The sequence below is a fragment of the Pezoporus wallicus genome, unplaced genomic scaffold (genome assembly GCF_028554395.1).
Source record: "Pezoporus wallicus isolate ANWC-B61680 ecotype Strahan unplaced genomic scaffold, APGP_CSIRO_Pwel_v1 contig_4169, whole genome shotgun sequence".
Classification (NCBI taxonomy): Eukaryota; Metazoa; Chordata; class Aves; order Psittaciformes; family Psittacidae; genus Pezoporus; species Pezoporus wallicus.
Genome location: NW_026640417.1, coordinates 17,650 through 32,787, shown reverse-complemented (window position 1 = coordinate 32,787; position 15,138 = coordinate 17,650). Strand labels below are relative to the sequence as shown.

Below are 15,138 nucleotides of genomic sequence, written 5' to 3'. Positions count from 1 at the left end.
CATTTTTCTCAATTGGCAGCAGAGTGCAGGCCACAGTTTGCTTTTACTTGGAGGGCTGTCCAGTACACCACTTGGAACCGACTGCCATGGACTGATCCAGAGTGTACTGGAACAGGGGCAAGCTCCAGAAAACTTGCAATACCTTTATGACATAATTCTGTGGGGTGATATAGCAGAAGAGGTTTTTGAGAAAGGGAGGAAAATAATCCAAAACCTGTTGAAAGACGGTTTTGCCATAAAATGAGTAAGGTCAAGGGACCTGCACAGGAGATTCAATTTTGGGGAATAAAATGGCAAGATGGAAGTAGCCAGATCCCCACAGATGTGATCAACAAGATAACAGCCATGTCTCCACCAATTAATAAGAAAGAAACACAAGCTTTCTTGGGTGTTGTGGAGTTCTGGAGAAGGCACATCCCAAATTACAGTTTGATTGTAAGCCCTCTCTATCATGTGACCAGGAAGAAGAGTGATTTTATATGGGGCCCTGAGCAACAACAAGCCTTTGAGCAAATTAAATGAGATACAGTTGATGCAGTTGCCCTTGGACCAGTCTGGACAGGGATAGATGTGAAACATGCAGTCTACAATGCATCCAGGTAGAATGGTCCTGCCTAAAGGCTCTGGCAGAAAACTCCAGGGGGGACTCAAAGTCTACCCCTCGGCTTTTGGAGTCGGGGATACAGAGGATCTGAGAGCAGCTATACCCCAACTGAGAAAGAGAAACTGGCAGCCTATGAAGGGGTTCGAGCTGCTTCAGAAGTCATTGGCACTGAAGCACAGCTCCTCCTGGCACCCCGGTTGCCTGTGCTGGGCTGGATGTTCAATGGCAGGGTCTCCTCTACACGTCATGCAACCAATGCTACATGGAGTAAGTGGGCTGCACTAATTACATAGCAAGCTCGAATAGGAAATTCCAGTCGTCCAAGCATTCTAGAAGTCATCATGGACTGGCCAGAGGGTAAAGATTTTGGAATGTCACCAGAGGTGGAGGTGATACTTGCTGAAGAGGCCCCACCATATAATAAACTGTCAGAAAGTGAAAAGCAGTATGCCTTGTTTACTGATGGGTCCTGCCGTATTGTGGGAAAGCATCGGAGATGGAAGGCAGCTGTATGGAGTCCTGGACGACAAGTTGCAGAAACTGCTGGAGGAGAGGGTGAATTGAGTCAGTTTGCAGAGGTGAAAGTCATCCAGCTGGCCCTGGACATTGCTGAACGAGAAAAGTGGCCAGTACTTTATCTCTATACTGACTCATGGATGGTGGCAAATGCCCCATGGAGGAGGTTGCAGCAATGGAAGCAGAGCAACTGGCAATGCACAGGGAAACCCATCTGGGCTGTTGCGCTGTGGAAAGATATTGCTGCCCGGGTGCAGAACCTGGTGGTGAAGGTACGCCACATAGATGCTCATGTACCCAAGAGTAGGGCCACTGAGGAACACCAGAACAACCAACAAGGGGATAAAGCGGCTAAGATTGAAGTGGCTCAGATGGACTTAGATTGGCAACATAAAGGTGAATTATTTTTGGCCCGGTGGGCCCCTGACACTTCAGGCCATCAGGGCAGAGATGCAATGTATAGATGGGCTCGTGAACAAGGGGTGGACTTAACAATGGACACTACCACCCAGGTTATTCATGAAGGTGAAAGGTACACATTGGTAAAATCAAGCCTTCTCCTCTGGGCTGAACAATCCCAGTTCTCAGCCTTTCCTCACAGGAGATGCTCCAATCCTTTCAACCCTCTTAGTGGCCTTTTACTGGACTCTCTGGCATGTTTGTGCCTCTCTTGCACTGGGGAGACCAGACCTGGATGCGGCACTCCAGGTGTAGCCTCACCACTGCTGAATAAAGGGGAAAGCAGATCCATACAGTACTAGAGAACTGACCTACCCTTATTGTTTACCATTCAATCAACTCTCACTTGCAAACCTGAAACGCTGTTTCAGTGAAAATGAACTTGTGAGTAAACCAGCAAACTTGTCTTATGTTTGCTTGCCTTGTTCAGCCTTTCTGTTAGTGGTTATATGGGGTATCTTAGAATAGGAACTCATTCCTCTTCATTTTTCCATGGATGCTACTGCAACTAAGCACATAATGATAGCGTTAAGAGAAAGGGTGTGCACAGCCATTTCCAAGGAGATGACATCCTCCTTTGCTTTGTTTTTTTTTTTTAAATGGGTACAAACTGCAAGGAATTTACTCCTGGAGGAGGTGTGGACTACCAAAGTCCCAAGCTCCATAGTTCACACTTTTTAGTGAGGTAGGCTTTCACTTACAGCAGAACTGCAGCAGCCCAAGGCCATCAATGAGGCAAGGGTACAAGAACAGAACAAAGCACAAAAAGGTAAAGAAGGAGACTAAATAAACATGAGCATTAATTTATTTTCCTTTTGTTCACAGGCTGTGACTTGGCCCCCAGAGCAGAGATGTACCCTCAGAATCTGCTCCCACCAAGGCTACTTTGGCAGGCACCTCTCAGCTCTGTTCTCCTCCTATGTTCAGGAGAAAACCAGAACTGTCAGGGAGCCAGCCAGGGACATGCAGCAGCCTCCTGAATGGAAAAGCCTGCCAATGCACATGTGACAGATGCAGCAGAGGTGGCACAGTTCTTGGCTGTAACTTAATGCAGTGCACTGTTACACTGCTCCTCAAAGGTCATATTGCCCAGCAGCTGGCTCTCCAGCTCCACACTGCTCACTGGTAGCCGGAAACAGTTCATTTCAGCTGCCAAAGCAGCCATGGCAGAGGGATCTTGGCCAAACTGCGCCTGGAGCATCATGTCCATTTTCTCCAGGCGTCGCTTGAGCTTCTTGGCCTCACGCTCCCGGATGAGCCGGGCCTGTCGCTTCTCTGGGGTCTCATTGGCACGTTTCAGTCTCATGGCTTCCCGGTCTCTCTGCAGCCGCCGTGCCCGCTGCTCATCTGTCTCCTGCATGCGCTGCAGGCGCTTGGCTTCCCGATCCCGCATACGTCTCACTTCCCGTTCTTCAGGTGTCTCATTGTCCCGTCGGCACTTCTTGGCCATGCGCTCACGCTCCAGCCGCTGCAGCCGCGCTTTCAGGGGCTCATTCTGCCGTCGGAGTGCCCACTTCCGCATGCTGGGTGCCTGTGCCTCCAGCAACTTGCGGTAAGCCACACAGTTGTTGCACACCAAGAGAATGGCTGCAGGGTACACAGGGGGGTGAAAGGCAATGTCTTTCCCCTCAGCACTGGAGGGGCCCTGGCTCTGTGGTGCAGGCAGCCAATCTGTGCTCAGCACCTCTGGCAGCTTCACACTAGAAAGTGGAAAAAGCAGAATCAAGACCTGGTGCTGACAGGAGCATCCCTACCTCAGATTGCCTGGGGGGGCTGTAATAAATAGTGCCCCTACTAGATCCCATGACAGGCCTCTGCTAAACCATTCCTGCCCACAGACACGTCTGAGTATCTAAAATGAAGCAATGTCATACCTGGGGGTTGGAAGCAGGTTAGTCTGGAACAGTATCTGGGTTGAAAGAGTGTAAGAGCAGGCATTAGCTAGCAAAGTTGCTCCTTCCCATCATCCCCAGATTTCTCCTTTCAGTCCTATTCCACTGTTAAGTGGATAATCTTCCACCAGGTAGGACAAAGAACATTTTGGTTTCTGCCTGTAGTCCTGCTCTGGAAACGATAAACCCACCTGGGCAGTACAGACCTCTGATGGATTGCTGGACAAAGGAAACAGTTGTTCTCCAGTGACTGGAGACCCCAGTGCTTTCTGCACAGTTCTAGGTCTTCACAGAGCAAAGGAACACCCTTTTAGCAGCACAGCCCAGGGAGGTCTTAGCAGGTGATGCAGAACTGCAGGCAGGAAGGGATTGAGGGAATCTCACTCACTGGGGGTGTTCACAACTCTCCTACAGGCCTTAGTGGGTCCAGAGCCATGACTTCTGTATCATTTAAGGCAACCCACCTAATCTTTAATGTGGGTACTCTAGCCCATTCACCAGCCAGGGTGACCCTGACCTGTTGAATGTGGCATGGCTGGTGAAGCATGCTCCACACACTGCGCAGTTGGAGAGCTGGTCCTCTGAGTGGATCAGGAAATGTCGCCCAAGGGATCCTGGTGAGCTGAGAGCTCTGCCACATACAGGACACACGTAGCTCTTAGCACTCACCACAGCTGCAGTGTGCTGCAAAAAAACGAGGTTGTTAGTTATGAACTGCCCAACTCACTGCCCAGCCTGAAACATGCTCAACAGATACAGCAAACCATTCAGATCACCCTCTTGGAACTGGGAACTATCACTAAATCTCTGTCTGACAGCTCCTAGACCAAGAACAAGGCACTTGGGGTGTCACAGGTCAAACAGCAAGGAGGAAACCTTTCTATATCTCCACTCCGGTGCAAGAGAAACAATTAAGGCCAAAATACTTGGATCATAAGACCCTTGTTTTCAGAAATGCATCTGAGGAGCTGCTGTTGCTGGACAACGCATGACTGGACTAACAGTAGGAAGGATGCTGGTGAGGAAGCACTTAGATGGAGGCAGTTAGCTGGTGCAGGTAAGCTGCCAGTTCAGTTCTGCTTCATTCCTCCTTTTACAGACTTTGATGTGCTGTGAAGACAGCACTGACAACAAAACCTGTGAGATTCTAGTACAGATTTCCTGCAATACTGGAATCATTTCAGAGGAAGAACAGCTGTTTTCATGGGTAAGAACTGTGATAAAGGTACAAAATAAAGAATTGAATGATTAGGAGGAAGGTTTCTTATCTTACTGAATAATGTAAAAACTGCTTCCATGTTTAATCTGAAGGACCTGGGGACAGATGACGAGCGAGTTGAGAGTCTGTGGGTGAGAATTAAGGGGCAGGCTGGCAGGGGGGATACTGTTGTGGGTGTCTGTTACAGACCACCAGATCAGGGTGAGGAAGTTGACAAGGCCTTCTACAGGCAGCTGAGAGCGGCCTCACAGTCACAGGCCATAGTCGTCGTGGGGGATTTTAACTTCCCTGATGTTTGCTGGAAGGACCACTCAGCAACCCAGCCACAGTCCAGGAGGTTCCTCAGGTGTATGGATGATAACTTCCTCCTGCAAATGGTGGATGAGCCAACCAGGAGAGGAGCGCTGCTGGATCTCATCCTCACTAACAAGGAGGGTCTGGTCGAAGCAGTAAGGGTTGAGGGCTGCCTTGGTTGCAGCGACCACGAGATGGTGGAATTCAGGACCTTGTGTGGTAGGACCAGTAGAATAGCAAGTAGAATTGCAACCCTGGACTTTAGCAGGGCAAACTTTGGCCTTTTCAAGCAATTGCTAGGGGAAATCCCATGGGCAAGGCTGCTTGAAGGTAAAGAGGCCCAAGATAGTTGGTTGGCATTCAAGGATTGCTTTTTCCGTGCTCAAGATCAGATCATCCCGACACATAGGAAGTCAAGAAAGAGGGCCAGGAGACCTGCATGGCTAAATAGGGAATTGCTGGGTATGCTCAAGTGGAAGAGGAGAGTTTACAGGTCATGGAAGGAGGGGCTGGCCACTTGGGAGGAATATAAGGCTGCTGCTAGAGGATGTAGGAAGGCAGCTAGGAGGACTAAGGCATCCTTAGAATTAAACCTGGCAAGAGGGGTCAAGGACAGCAGAAAGAGCTTTTTCAAATACATGTCAGATAAAACTAACACCAGAGGCAATGTAGGCCCACTGATGAACGGGATGGGTGCCCTGGTGACAGAAGATACAGAGATGGCAGAGTTACTGAATGCCTTCTTTGTCTCTGTCTACTCTGCTGCAGGCAGTCCTGAAGAGTCCTTTACCCCTGAGACCTCAGATGAAGTCAGGTCAACGGAGCGGTTTGCTTTAGTCAATGAGGAATGGGTTAGAGACCAGTTGAGCAATCTGGACATCCATAAATCCATGGGTCCAGATGGGATGCACCCGCAGGTGCTGAGGGAACTGGCGGAAGTCACTGCTAGACCACTCTCCATCATCTTTACCAAGTCTTGGGAAACAGGAGAGGTGCCCGAGGACTGGAGGAAAGCAAATGTCACTCCAGTCTTCAAAAAGGGCAAGAAGGAGGACCCGGGTAACTATAGACCGGTCAGCCTCACCTCCATCCCTGGGAAAGTGATGGAACACCTTATCCTTGGTGCCATCTTAAGGCATATCAAGGATAAGAGGGTTATGAGGGGCAGTCAACATGGCTTCACCAAGGGGAAATCATGCTTTACCAATCTCATAGCCTTTTATGAGGAAATAACACAGTGGATGGATGATGGCAGAGCGGTGGATGTGGTCTACCTTGACTTCAGCAAAGCATTTGACAGTCTCCCACAGCATCCTCACAGCTAAATTGAGGAAGTGTGGTCTGGATGATCAGGTAGTGAGGTGGACTGTGAACTGGCTGAAGGAGAGAAGCCAGAGTTGTAGTCTATGGGGCAGAGTGTAGTTGGAGGCCTGTATCTAGTGGAGTGCCTCAAGGGTCAGTACTGGGACCAGTATTATTTAATATATTCATCAACGATTTAGATGAGGGAATTGAGTGTACTGTCAGCAAGTTTGCTGATGACACTAAGCTGGGAGGAGTGGCTGACACGCCAGAAGGCTGTGCTGCCATCCAGCGAGACCTGGACAGGCTGGAGAGTTGGGCAGGGAATAACTTGATGAAATATAACAAGGGAAAGTGTAGAGTCCTGCATCTGGGCAGGAACAACCCCAGGTTCCAGTATAGGTTGGGGAATGACCTGTTAGAGAGCAGCGTAGGGGAGAGGGACCTGGGGGTCCTAGTGGACGACAGGATGACCATGAGCCAACACTGTGCCCTTGTGGCCAAGAAGGCCAATGGCATCCTGGGGTGTATTAGAAGGGGGGTGGTTAGTAGGTCGAGAGAGGTCCTCCTTCCCCTCTACTCTGCCCTGGTGAGACCACATCTGGAATATTGTTTCCAGTTCTGGGCCCCTCAGTTCAAGAAGGACAGGGACCTGCTGGAGAGAGTCCAGCGCAGGGCAACGAAGATGATTAAGGGAGTGGAGCATCTCCCTTATGAGGAAAGACTGAGGGAGCTGGGTCTCTATAGTTTGGAGAAGAGGAGACTGAGGGGTGACCTTATTAGTGTCTATAAATATATAAAGGGGGAGTGTCACAAGGATGGAGCCAGGCTCTACTCAGTGGCAAAAAATGATAGGACAAGGGGTAATGGGTACAAACTGGAACACAAGAGGTTCCACTTAAACTTGAGAAGAAACTTCTCAGTGAGGGTGACAGAACAATGGAACAGGCTGCCCAGGGAGGTTGCGGAGTCTCCTTCTCTGGAGACATTCAAAACCCGCCTGGACACATTTCTGTGTAACCTTATCTAGGTGTTCCTGCTCCGGCAGAGGGATTGGACTAGATGATCTTTTGAGGTCCCTTCCAATCTCTAGCATACTGTGATACTGTGACCTGCGTGGTCCTAGCCTGCAACTACTTGAAGAGACTGCCTTGGGCTAGAGTTTTGCTTTTGGGATCTGCAGACTGGTGCCTTGCTGATTCTTTGCCCAAGACACCCTCTGGACACAGTTTACTGCTGTAAACTTCAATCACACCCTAGCTAGAAGGTCAGTTCTGTGACTGCAAAAAACAGAACAAAGCCATCCTGTGCTTTGGGTTGTTGCTGAATTTGGGGCCTAAGGCAGGAGATATCCCACAGTTTGGAACCATCCCCTACCTGGTATACATGAACGATGAGCTGCTCTCTGCTTCCACACTCCAGCTGGCAGAGGGAGCACCGTGACAATCCCAGCATAGGGTCAGCATTCAAACTCTCAGGCACCTACAGGGAGGAAAAGCCACTCTGGTGTAAGGCATGCACTCCACTCTCCCTTAGTATCTAGTCAATACTGCTAGGCAGGCCTTGGCCAGATCAAGGGCTGTGTGCCCAGTCCTACTGGGGCTGGCTCATGTTCTTGCAGACTGAAAATTCCTTTATGCAGCCTCTGAGAAAAACTCTTGCTGTCTCCAGGAGAACAGGCAGAGGCCTCACGGCCTCCAGCCACCCAGGCTCTTCCAGCACAGTGGTAGGCAAGGCCTGCTCTGTAGCAGAAGGGAAGTCAGTCAAAGAAAGGCACCAGGACTGAAAGAAGAGGGCACACTGCATAATCATCTTGGACAGCCAGGAGAACCATAGTTTGTGCAGGCTATCTCCTGCTCCTAGCAGCCCAAGAGCTCTTCATACCCTTTCCTCCTGTCAGGAGGTGTTTAGAGGACGTGGGAGGGAGAAAAAGACAAGAAATAACAATGGGGAGAGAAGGTGTTTAGATAGTACCCTTCTCTCTCCCTGAGAGGCCAAAGTGAGTGCAGCACCAGTACACACTTGCCTCGTTTCCTCTCATCAGTGGGGCTCCAGCCACAGGTTGTTCAGCATTCTCTAATTCTTTCTTCACTTTCACCTTTGAGCCATCCTCCTCAGATGTATGGGAAGAAATTGCATCCTGGGTGGTTTCCTCATCATCACTGCCACCTAGAACATGCAGAACAGTAATTCCAAGTGTCAGGACCCTGAGAACACTCACAAGCCTTAGCTGTCTCGACCAGCATCACCCAGAGCCTCTTCTCACCCCCTCAGACCAGGGGCTCCCTTAAAACTCAGGCTGACACGCTTCAGTCCCTGAAATGCTCTGTAGAGTCCCTGGACCTGGACCTGGCCTGTTAGCCTGCCTTGCTTGACAATCACTTGGACTGTCAGCTGGACCTCCTTCTATTACCACCCTGCTCTGCTAAACTGGGACTGCATCCTGGTGGTGAGGTCATTACCCAGTCTGAGGGGTGGTGGTCCTTGGCTCTGGGATTGCATTCCCTTAGGGAGCAGCCCTGCTTCTGCTGTTTGTTGACAATCCTGCACAGGAGCCAAGGGCTAACTCGGAGGAGGTAGGTAAGACAGCCCTCAGAGGATCCCTACAAGCTGCACAGCACCTAGCCCCATGTCAGTCTCCCCAGTCTGCTACCTTGCCATTATTGGAAGGGGCAGAACTCACTGCTGCTGGAGTCAGGGTCTTGCAGCAGATGAATTGCTGGCCTCTGGTCCCCAAGAGCTCCAGGAAAGTTGTTTTTCATTATGGCTTGGCAGGTTTGCTCCTCCAGCCCTGCAAATACTTGCTCCCCTGGCAGCCACAAGGACAGTCAGACTGATGCCACTGCATTGTTTTCACCACCAATGCTTGCCAAAAGCAGAACAAGCATGGGGCTGCTCACCTGCACTGTGCAGAACCTCTGAAGTCACCTCTCAGAAAGCATTTAAGCAACCTCTCTGCTTGCCTGCCCTATGCAACACCAGCCTCTTGTACCTGGCTGAGGTGAGTCCAGCCCCTGTGTGTAGAAGTCTCGCTAGTAGACATGTCCAGCATTGGGCTGCTTTCTGCATACACTTTATATGCCACTCCAGCCAGAAAAAAAAAAAAAAAAACAACTGTGAGATCTCATCTATCTGCTGTATGTAGCTAGGTGGCTTTTTCTGCTACCAAGCTATCTGCCAATAGAGCTATAGTACAGCTCTGAGCGGGAGAGAAAGCCACTGAGGGATGATGACAGCATACCAGATCAGGCACAGCGCTATGTGGCTCCTGAAAATCATTAAGTCCTATTCCTTGCTATAGGACAACTTAGACAAAACCAGTATCTCCCTGAGTGCCTGGCACCTCACCTGCCCTCCATAGTGCTACCAAAACCAAGGCTTGTCTTTGGCATGCTCTATCACCACCATCTGTCCCAGGAGGACTGAGGACAGGCTGCCCTCCAAGAAGGCATTTGTGCTCAGAGCTGGTGTTCTGCTCATATGATAGATAACTTGCTTCACTACCTTGTCTTGCCCAGGAATGACTCTGGCTAAAATCAATCTCAGTGACACTTCAACGCTCAAAACAGAAAACTAAGGGAATGAACCCAGAAAGCTGAGATACTGGATTAGGATAGTTTACAGTCTGTTGAAAACCACTGAGCACTACTACCTCAACTCAATAGGAGATGGCAAACAAATTGAAAGAAGCAACTATTTGTGTCTCTCTGAAAGAAAACTTCTTACAGCAATCTGTTCAAGGAGAACTTTTGGTTCCAAAGAATAACAATTAAAGGCAACCATTAATTTTCATACTTAATCAAACGTCTTTGTTCCAGGTTTTACCTCTCAGTGGATGAGCTGGGAACACTTGGGGCAAGGTGCTGAAGTTCCCAGTGGGGCAGGTTTTGGGTTAAATCTATCAACCAATGCATAAGTTCTCAAAAACCACTCAAAGCATAAATGCAAAAATGATAAGGAAGACATAGTGCATTTTTCACATTAAACCAAAGCAAAAACATAACTTTCAGAAGAAAATTGTGCCTTTTAGTACAGGGCCACAACTGGCAACAGCATAACCTGGGAATTGAATTCCTGAGCCAGGGAGAGAACACCAGTCCTGTTACAAGGACAGATACATTCCCACATGCTAAGTTGTTTCAGCCAGCTTTGCCCCATGTTCATACATTGCCTTCTGGTGCTTACCTTGCAATTTCCAGCAGTGCTTTAAAAAGCAGTAATTTAAGGGAGATTTCAAAGACCTACAGAAGTTTCATGGAGGCTGTGGGAGAAGAGTTTTAGTTCTCAACATTCTCATGGAGGTTTCCAAAAGCATTTGAAGGCATTTATCATTCTGTTTCAGAAATGTGCAAATGGTTTCTGTGGAGATGAGAACACAATTCACACAGGCTAGAGAGAGATGATGAGGAACACCCAGAGTCTATTTGTCACCAAAAGCAGCAGGTACTGGCATGATTGCTGTGACACGTGTACTCCCATCAGAAGCCACTCCAGCACTGAATGGTTTTCATAGCCTGGAGTGCTGCTTTTAGTTCTGGACCACAACCTCACATTGGTGGGACCAAAATATAGACTGTATGAACAGCAGACACTACAGAATTAGTGCTTCTCCAAGAAGCAGATATGCACCAACCACCAGGATAAAAGCTAATGAGCAAAGACTAAAAAAAGCATTGCAAAACAAAAGAAAGTATGATGAAACGAGGAAACCTGCCCAACACAGGACAGATACAAAACTATGGTGGGAGATGTGCTACCTGTGACAGTTACAAAACAGGATTCCCAAACACCACTGCAAGTCCTAGTGGAAGCAGTTAGGTGTTTGTTTTCTTCCCCTTTTCCCCTTCCAGGTGGCTTACATTTCCACTGAGCAGCAGCCTAGAGCCTAATGACAGCATGTTCCTGCTCAGATATGCAGACAGTCTGCAGGATTTTAAAAGCTGTAATCTTTATAAGGTGGCTGAGGAAACTCCTCCTGTCAGTAACACTAGCATCAATCACAACAACTGAGAGTTATCATGTCTGCCAGTGGCCTTTCTGTACAACATACCCAAAGCCAAGTTAGAATTGATTCATCACAGTGCAGAGAACTACCAGCTCACAGCCAGAAATGCAAACTGCTAACCAAACCAGTGCTGTTAGCAGATGACATCTTGTGCATTCTCCACTAGCCTGTATCTAAAAAAGCATCACGTGACTGGGAAAAATAAACTTTTAAAAATGCCATCTTTAGCTTATAAAGAAATTCTCATGTACAAAACTAATATTGTTTCCAAAAAAAGTTAAGGAAGAATGTCCCTTTCACCGACTGATAGACTAAGTCCTACTTTGATGAAGCACTTTAATGTTTGGTAGGTACAGGGTTACACTTGTTTCTGCATACATGTGCTCACACAGACACACCCCCACCCCACTTTGAATACACTTCCATTCATTTGGAAAGGGAGTAAGGCAGGTGACAGCTGCCGGATCACTTCTATCAGTAAAGGATGTTACATTGAATAGTGAATTCACAGGCTCTTCTCCAGAAGTTTCTTTATTAAATACAAAAAGGGCTGCAGGCTGACCACAACACCAGAACAGGCATACCACAAAAAAAAAAAAAAAACAAAAAAAAAACACCCACACACAAACCAACAACCCAAGAAAGCCCACCAAAAATCCCCCAAAACCACCAAAACAAACCAAAATAAAACCACACCAAAACAAGTCACTGTATTTGTTTTACAAACAGCTAGAGACATAGGACAGTGAAAAATCATACAAATGCCTCTGCTTTGCATTCCAGTTCTCCTCTCCATACTCCTGTAAATGAGTGGGATGCCAGGTGAGCAGCTGTGGAGGTAGGGGACAACCCCATGGAACTGTGCAACAGGGGCAGTTATGACTGCTAGGATCTGGCGCAGTATCAACTTGGTAGCCAGAAATATTTTTCCTCAGCCTTCTTGAGCTGTATGAATGCAGGCAAACAACCCCCACCCCAAAATCCACACACACAAAAACCAAAAAAAAAAACAACAAAAAAACCCCACCCCAAAATACAACCAAAAACCAAACCAATTAAAAAAAAAAAAACAAAAAAACCCCACAAACTGCATCATTCCCCATTCCCCTATCTTCATTCCTAAACAGAAATGACTCTCTGATGAACCACTTTATTCCCTCCTTGTACATCAATTTAAAGTCCCCATTCATGTAGGTCTTCTGTGTTCCTTTCCTGGACCTGAAAGTTGTAAGTCTTTCCACCACTGTGGATCTAGTCCACCTTCCCCATCACTATTCTGGGTTGTCCACACTGCTGTAGTGGTTACTGAAATGAAAAACAACAAAATTGAGTTAACAACAGCAGCCCACAGAGCCCTTTAAGAACCAAGGATTTTGATGCAATTAACATTTCTGCTTGGTTTTGAATGCTGGGTGCTATTTCTTGCAAGATACTTTCTCTTTAAATTGGGAATATTATAGATAACAGAATTCAATAAACACTGAAGAGCACAGAATGTGTGTGTGTCAGAGGGAGAGGGAAGGAAATACAAGATTAATGGGATATTGGTACCAGGATAGAGCTAGGAAGCAGGAATTAATTTGACTAACAAAACTGTTCTAAAGAGCTCCAAAATAAGCATTGCTTGCAAAGGGTACAAGCAATAGAAAAAAAAAAATAGCCCATGGGACAGCAGGGAGAGAAATAAAAGCACACACTAAAACTTGCAGCAAGTTTTTTGGCAAGCAGAAGAAAAGCGATTAGCCCCCAACCGATGGGGTGACAGTGCAGCACTGGGTGGGCTTGAACAAAAGATTAGATGAATTGCTTAGAGAGATTTTATAATTTAGGACACTAGGAGAAAATAAAGATCAAATTGACTCAATTAAGATATTTCTACAGTGTCCTGGGTTCAGCCGTAGCTCCTTCTTCATAGCTGGTGCAGTGCTGTGTTTTCAACTTTAGCCTGAGAACAATGCTGATAGCAACAACTAAAACATCGATGTGTTAAGTAATGTTTACCCCGATCAAGGACTTCAGTCTCTCATGCTCTGTCAGCGAAGAGGGGCTCAAGAAGCTGGGAAGAAGTAGAGACAGGACACCTGACCCAAACTGGCCAAAGGGGTATTCCATACCACAGCACACCACACCCAGTATAGAAATAGAAATGGGGGGGGGGGGGGGGGGGGGGGAAGAGTTACCAGGAAGGCCCAGATCACTGCTCGGGTCGGGCTGGGTACTGGTTGGCAGGTGGTCACCTTGTTATTTCCCTTATCATCATCATGATTATTATTATTATTAGCATCCCTCCCAGAGTGAGGATGAAAGGGAGGGAGTGAGCAAGCAAGCAGCTGAGCGGTTCTGAGTTACCGGCTGGGCTTAAACCATGATACACAGGAACAATTAACTGCATTGTAGTTTTCAAGTCAACATGGAATGGGCAATGCACTAAGTTTATTCCAGTATTACCATTTTGCCAGGTGTGTTTTTCATGCACCATGTGAGAAAACAAAATTAAATTATTAAGAACCAATTACGTGCTGCAGCCCTGCCAAAGGGGAAATGACTACAATTAACACTGTAGAAGAACTGGCCATTATGCACAAAGAGACTTTTATGATAAAAATTATCATTGTTTCTGTATTCTTTTGAATTTCCTTACACATCAACTTCCATTTAAAACTATCTTGTAACCACATGACTTCCCAGCCCATCTGCATGCCAAACAGAACAATTCTGTGCTAAGTGAGGACAGCAAACCATGCTGTTGTGAGAACAAGATTAAATGGGGGCCATGCCAAACTTGGAAAATAACCCTGGAAAGAGGTAGCACCAAGCAACCCAGGAAAGATCTGCAGCTGTTGTTTGCCCTAGTGAATCCAAGAAAGAAGATAACATGGAGTGGTCATGCAAGAAAGTATTCACCATCCTCCCACACATTTGTCCAGTTAGATATTTACGGTAGTATTTACGCAAATCCAAAAGCACTTCCCCAGCCTCATAGCCTGCCAGATCAGACCCCAGCTGCACACAGCTGCACAAAAAACTGCATAGCTGCTGTCCCTTTTACTCTTCTCCTCCCAACCCCTTCAGTCCCTGTGAAGAAGTATCAGTAACATGTGCTATGGCTTAGCCTGATTCCTCATTCTGCTAGCTCACCCAGTTCCTGGAGCTAATGCTCTTTCCAATTTTCCTCATCAGTGCACTGTATGGTATTTCCGGGCCCTCCAGATACACAGCAGGCTAGGTAGTCAGAAAAGTCCCAACAATTTGGTGGCATTCATTGCAAGACAGACAAGATTTTCCATTCCAAAGCAGAGACATCATCATGTCTCTTGTACATGTTTCTTGTATTTTTCAGTCCCTTTATTTTCTTGTGATCCTACCTGCTGCTTCTGATAGGTCCTGTTAAATAGTTGCTCTGTAGCAACATACTGTGTGAGAGAAACAATGTTGTTTTTGCATAATTGGGTATGGGGATTTGCAATATTAGGGCTTTACAATATTAGAGCTTTAAGATCAATATTAAGGCTTTGCAATATTAAAATTTTTCAATACTGGGACAAAGTTACTAAAGGTAAACAAAGGGTTTGAGATAGTATAACTTAGACACATTCTGTGGTTAAAGACAATATTATCTCTGGATGAAAGATACACTCTGTGGTTAAAAAGAATACTATCTTTGTACAACTTATGAAACTAAGCAGTTTCAGGCTGGTTAAACAGTAAGTTGGGGTACCACATGCCTGCCAGAGAGTTATTAAATTGAACCATAAAAGGAGATAAATAAATAAGAGGAAGGGGCATACAAAATCAAATAAGGGGAGATGTAACCTGTTGCAGAATGACTCTAAGAGCAGGACCATAG

At 46.9% G+C, this 15,138-nt stretch overlaps 1 protein-coding gene and 1 long non-coding RNA gene across 3 annotated transcripts; both read right to left on the bottom strand.

The window, feature by feature from the left end:
* Positions 1–2,366: 2,366 nt before the first annotated feature.
* Positions 2,367–7,864, bottom strand: LOC130604412 (zinc finger protein 821-like). Its single transcript, XM_057418918.1, has 3 exons — positions 7,664–7,864; positions 3,989–4,155; positions 2,367–3,279 (listed from the first exon to the last, which is right to left on the bottom strand). The coding sequence occupies exons 1-3, from the start codon at positions 7,739–7,741 to the stop codon at positions 2,625–2,627; spliced, it is 900 nt and encodes a 299-aa protein (XP_057274901.1). The 5' UTR covers positions 7,742–7,864; the 3' UTR covers positions 2,367–2,624.
* A 441-nt stretch (positions 7,865–8,305) lies between these two features.
* On the bottom strand, positions 8,306–10,596 carry LOC130604413 (uncharacterized). 2 transcript variants are annotated; one of them, XR_008973449.1, is made up of 3 exons: positions 10,472–10,596; positions 8,970–9,095; positions 8,306–8,455 (listed from the first exon to the last, which is right to left on the bottom strand). It is a non-coding gene; the product is annotated as an uncharacterized LOC130604413 (long non-coding RNA). The 2 variants fall into 2 exon arrangements; XR_008973450.1 differs by lacking the exon at positions 10,472–10,596 and adding an exon at positions 9,187–9,215.
* Between the last annotated feature and the right edge of the window lie 4,542 nt (positions 10,597–15,138).